General features: G+C 45.6%; 1 protein-coding gene across 1 annotated transcript; it reads left to right on the forward strand.

Annotated features, from left to right (window-relative positions):
- The first annotated feature begins 102 nt into the window (after positions 1-102).
- ZC2HC1C (zinc finger C2HC-type containing 1C) lies at positions 103-3,253 on the forward strand. Its single transcript, XM_082282863.1, has 2 exons — positions 103-1,792; positions 2,461-3,253. The coding sequence occupies exons 1-2, from the start codon at positions 560-562 to the stop codon at positions 2,725-2,727; spliced, it is 1,500 nt and encodes a 499-aa protein (XP_082138989.1). The 5' UTR covers positions 103-559; the 3' UTR covers positions 2,728-3,253.
- The last annotated feature ends 1,737 nt before the right edge of the window (positions 3,254-4,990 follow it).

The following is a 4,990-nucleotide window of genomic DNA, read 5'->3' on the forward strand; positions in this document are numbered from 1 at the left end:
CTCCCGGGCCATAAGCGCAGCGTGTGGCGACGCAGCTTGCCGAGGAGGGAGGCCGGCGGAGCGCCGGGCGGAGCCGCGCAGGTAACCCCGCTCGCCCCGCGGCGTGAGCACCCGACATACCTCGGGGGATGTGGTGGAACGAGCCACAGGAAGACTGTGCCGAGCTTGGTCGGACTCCTGCTTGTCAGATCTGTGTGACATACTGGTGGATCACATTGCCAGAACTGGAGGGACACGTTAAGGGAAACCTCTGTCACTGCAGTGTATTTCTGCTGCTACCGTGATAAGGCAGGGCTCAGACGGAAAGAGAAATAAAAGTGTGTCTTATTTCTGGCTGTATAAACCGTTGGGACCAGTAGAGGCAGCATGGGAGCTCCCTAAATGGAAGGAATGTAAAGATTTATAGAAAGCAGAGAAGTTACAAAACCTTCACTAAGACTTATTATAACCTCTGTCTGCAGCCTCCACGCATAAACTATTAGGAGAAGATTTGTCCAGTTTTGGATAAATTGTCTGTAATGGCTTTGCTTCTAACCTCAGGCTCTTTCTCAGGCGCTGAATGGCTTTTTTTCCACCGGTGGCTCCTGTGGTGCCAGCTACTAAGCTTGCTCCTGGTTCCCAGCTGAAACACCAGCAGAACAACTTTCAGCATGGATTCATACTTGACAAAGATGAAAGTTTAAAAGATCTCTGTGCCCAAAAGAACCGAAGATATTCCTATTCAATGTCTGCAGAAAGCGCTCAGGACAGACCCAGGCATGGAGGCTTCTGTTCAGGCAGACCAGAGAGCAAGTATCTCATCCGCCAGGCCTGTGCTCTGTCAGCTGAATCACTAGGCAGACAGAAAGAAGGAGTGGACCGTGCATATCCCCTGCAACCAATTTCTCACCACAAGAGTGCAAGTGCTCCACTGCTCAGCACTGGAAGTTCCCCGTATGTGCAGGAAGCTCCAAATAGTAGATCAAGCTCAATAAGCAAAGGGATGGTTCCAGCAGGGAGGTCTCAGTTAGCTGCAGTGCTCTGCCCTTGGGTAGGAAAGCCTGAACCATCAGTCCCCCATCTATACAGGACAGACCTGGCCTATATCCTAAAGCTGGAGGCAGATAGAAGGAGCCTAGAAGAGGCAATTCAAAAGAAAAAGGCCATTCTTGGAGAGAAGCTGAGGAGGACAGTGGAGACACTTAGGAGGATTCAAAGAGAGAAGGAGCGTATCAAGGTAGTGGAGAGAAGAGACAGTGAAGTGGAAAGGACCCATGAGCAAAAGGCCACAAGGCACCCTGAAGAGAAAACTTTCAGAGCTGCAGACAGACCAGGTGTCGGGATCTTCAGTGGAGCACAGTCTGCAGAGGACACTATCCCCAAGCCTGACACCACTCTCCACCCCCAAGAGCTGGCTGTGGGGAAACTCAAGGAGTGGCTGGTGGCCACAAAATACAACAAAACAAACAACAGCAAAATGCAAGACAACATACCCATGGAGCATTTAGCTTCTTGTTCAAAACTGGCCCCAAAACATAGCCTTTCTCTCTCTGCCCTCTCAGACCAAGATTCTGATGACCACCCATCTGCAGAGATGCTATACGTGCAGTCTGCCAGTGCTGCGGAGCAGGAGGGGTTTGGACAATGCAGCTTCTGCAAACGTAAATTTCTCTGCACCAGGCTTGAGAAACACATGAGTATCTGTGGGAAGAACCAAGACTCCAAGAGGAAAGTGTTTGACTCCAGCAAGGCCAGAGCTAGGGGAACAGAACTGGAACAATATCAGCAGCGGAAGAGCTCAAGGAGTCCTCAGGTAATGTGTAGTCCCTTGCCTCCCTGGATCCACATGTACTGCTCACACTCCTTCCACTTCAACATCTGACTGAGACACAAGTGCCTTCCCATGTACATGAGGCTAAGGGATAAAATCCAGCTATTGCCTCTGAAAGGTTCTTGCCAAATGGATTCATAGATCCATGTACAATCTCATAGATGGAGGCAGGAGTCCTGACTTAGCTTTATAATGTGTCAAGGGTGTACTACTGGAGAAAGCTCACTTCTTTGCTGTAGTTAGGATGCAGACTTCTGCTGCAGTAAAGCTCTGTGACATCAGGGGCTGCAGGGAGCTGACTGAAAATCCAGATAATAACACAGTCTGCTAAAATGAAGGTAGTGGAAACATGCAGCTCTGTTCCTGCAAAGCAGATACAGCAACCCTCTCTACTTCCTTGGCCCTACTGCTTGCTTTTCTGGTTATCCTCAAGCTCTTTGTAAATACTGGTGTTTCCATCAGTATTTCCTTTACATTCTCCTTTGTGCTGGTCTTTTTGATTCCCTTTGTGGGACTGAGCTTGTCAGGCTGGGTTTTACGTCAACAGGGAATGCACAGGACCAGGTGACATGGGTTGGGCTCTGAGTGTGAGTTTGAGAGTGGAGGCTGATGGTGGTCCCAGTTGCTCTGACTGCCTTTCCCTTCTGCAGAGTAAAACACCACCCAGAAAGAACAACTGGAAGCAGAAGCACGAGGCTCTCATCCACATCGTCTCACAGGCCCGCCAGGTGCAGCAAATCCTTGCTAAGGGGGGGAAGGTGTCTGACCTGCCCCCATTGCCTCCCATTGAAAATCCAGACTACGTTGCCTGCACCTACTGTGGACGCAAGTTTGCTCCCCGAGCAGCCGAGAGACACATTCCCAAATGCAAGAACATAAAGAATAGGCCCCCACCTCCACCACAGAGGAGGCGCTGATGAGGCAGTGCCCAACTGTACCTGCTGCTCTGATTCCCTACCTGTTTTTTGCCAATTCCCAGCAATAGACATTTGTGTTTTCTGTAGTCTCAGCACTGGCTGCAAGCTTCTATGTACAGCAAGTGAACAGCTCAGGATGTATAAGCTGAATAACAGAACTTGTATACTTTGACCTGTGCCCTGAGTTGCCCTATGAGAAATGTCCCTTTCCTCAGCACAAGAAGCTCAGGATCAGAAATTCCAGGGGTTAGAAAACCTAGCACTAGCAGGCACTTAACTGTTCAAATCCATATGTCAATTCATGTGTATAGAACAACAGGGATACGCTGAACCAACCAGGCCCTTGAGGTAACAGAACAAGCATCACATTCAGATTTAGTATTTTGAAAAATGGAGTTTTCCTGCAGGCCAAGTTGCTAGGGACTTCTAAAAAACAAAGCTTGCACCCTTCCTTAAGTCATCTGCTTATATTCATCTTGGTTGCTGCAATGGTAGGGAATTATGACAAAAACATATCCCTTCTTTTGTTTTCTTCCCGAGATTTTTCTAGATTCTGATTATTAAATATATTAAACTAGTTCTCTTGTGTAAAAGTTATTTTAAATGGTCACAGAGTGTTCTCACAGTAAAAAAGACTACTTTGTATGAGAAAGTTGCAACAAGAAGCGAACAAGGAACAAAAAAACTCCAGCGGCTCCGTTTGCAAGTCCTTTGGTAGCAGAGCAGCAGCTCATGGGAACCTAGGGAAAGATCTAAAGCAATGAGATTAAGCTGGAACAGTCAGAAGCTGAATATGAAGAAATATTCCAGCCTTCAATATGTGAACCTGACTCCTGAAAGAGCTTGGAGAGCTTCTGTCCTATAGATATGTGAGCAGAAATATCAATCCCTTGGCACACCCTGGAAAAGCATAAAGGTTCCAGAAAGGATCATTGCTGCACTGTGCCGGCCAATGATGAGTGTACAAACCTGAGAGAAAAAGCAGACTCAAAAGAAGGGAAAATAATTTGCTGTATCCAAACTGATCAGAGAAGCAAGGCCAATGCTTTAACTTCAGTGTTTCAAAAAAACAGGATAGCAAGAGGTAGGAAAAGGGTAAACTGAAACCTTTATGCCAGCCTCCCTGAATTCATGAAAGGTATAAGTGAATTGAACACACTAATTTAAAAATTCAGCACCACTGCCTGTCTTCTAATATTAACTGTTTCCCTTGCACTATGTTTTATTGACTATATTTAGTGGACCCTAAAGGTCAGCAGATTGTAAATGGTGACATGTGGATACACACTGAAAAGTATTTGATGCTGTAAAATAAGCCCATGTGTTGGGGACTTCTCATAACTGGCAGGTAAATAGCTAACACTGGAATTGAAAAGACTGAAACTGTAGATTAAGAAAAGGTTATTAATATTAAATCACCAGGCTTCATTCGTTACCTGTTTTGGAGCTAACTGTGGGCAGTTCTCCCCTCTTTGCTGTTGTTTCAGTATCCAGAAAGTCTCTGATAACTGGTTTAAAACTTAGTAACATATTAGACAAAGTATCAGGCTCAGCACAGAGATTTAGGGTGCTGCTTTGCTATCATGCTTAGTCACCCTGACTCTACTCAAGCCATATCATTCACGCCAGCTCAGCTTCCTCTTTTACTCCTGCAGTACAATCCCCCACTCAGAGACATGCTGCATTTTCAGCATCCACACCTCTAGTGAATTTTAAGTATTTAACTCTGCTCCGCCTTTCAAGATATGTCACAATTTAATAAAACTCCTGATAAAAGTGACAGGCTTTAAGCATAGTGCAGGAGCAGTTGGCTGAGCAGGTGTCAGGCAGGTTCTCCCTTCTGTAGGCCTTAATGATCAGTGAAGCTCTTCTGAGAGAAGCAGGTACTTCTTCCCTTTAAGCCTTTCTTCCTGTTACTCATTTCCCCACTTGGCACTCAAACTGTGGAAATAAACACACACACACATACACAAAAGCTCCTGACGTCACTAGGAGGAGATGTAGCAGTATGAGAAAAGAATTGGTTTTTTGTTTGATTGTTGTTGGCTTTTTTAAATGAAGGGACACAGAAACTGACTTTTTTTTTTACCACAGGAAAGAACCTAAAAGCCCTTTCACCCTCTTTCTATAAGCAAAAGGAAATAATCAAAACCAGAATGCCACAAAACCAGATAACTGTATACATATTTCCCTTTCCCCTCTCGGAAAAAAAAAAAAAAAAGACAAGAAAAAAACTCCAAACACAGAAATATGAGTTTAAACA

The sequence above is a fragment of the Coloeus monedula genome, assembly GCF_965178545.1.
Source record: "Coloeus monedula genome assembly, chromosome: 6".
NCBI lineage: Eukaryota > Metazoa > Chordata > Aves > Passeriformes > Corvidae > Coloeus > Coloeus monedula.

Excerpts from the sequence above, each read along its gene's own strand:
- ZC2HC1C (XM_082282863.1), top strand. The coding sequence starts at position 560 with ATGGCTTTTTTTCCACCGGTGGCTCCTGTGGTGCCAGCTACTAAGCTT. Across the intron at positions 1,793-2,460 it reads AGAGCTCAAGGAGTCCTCAG|AGTAAAACACCACCCAGAAA; the intron begins GTAATGTGTAGT and ends TCCCTTCTGCAG.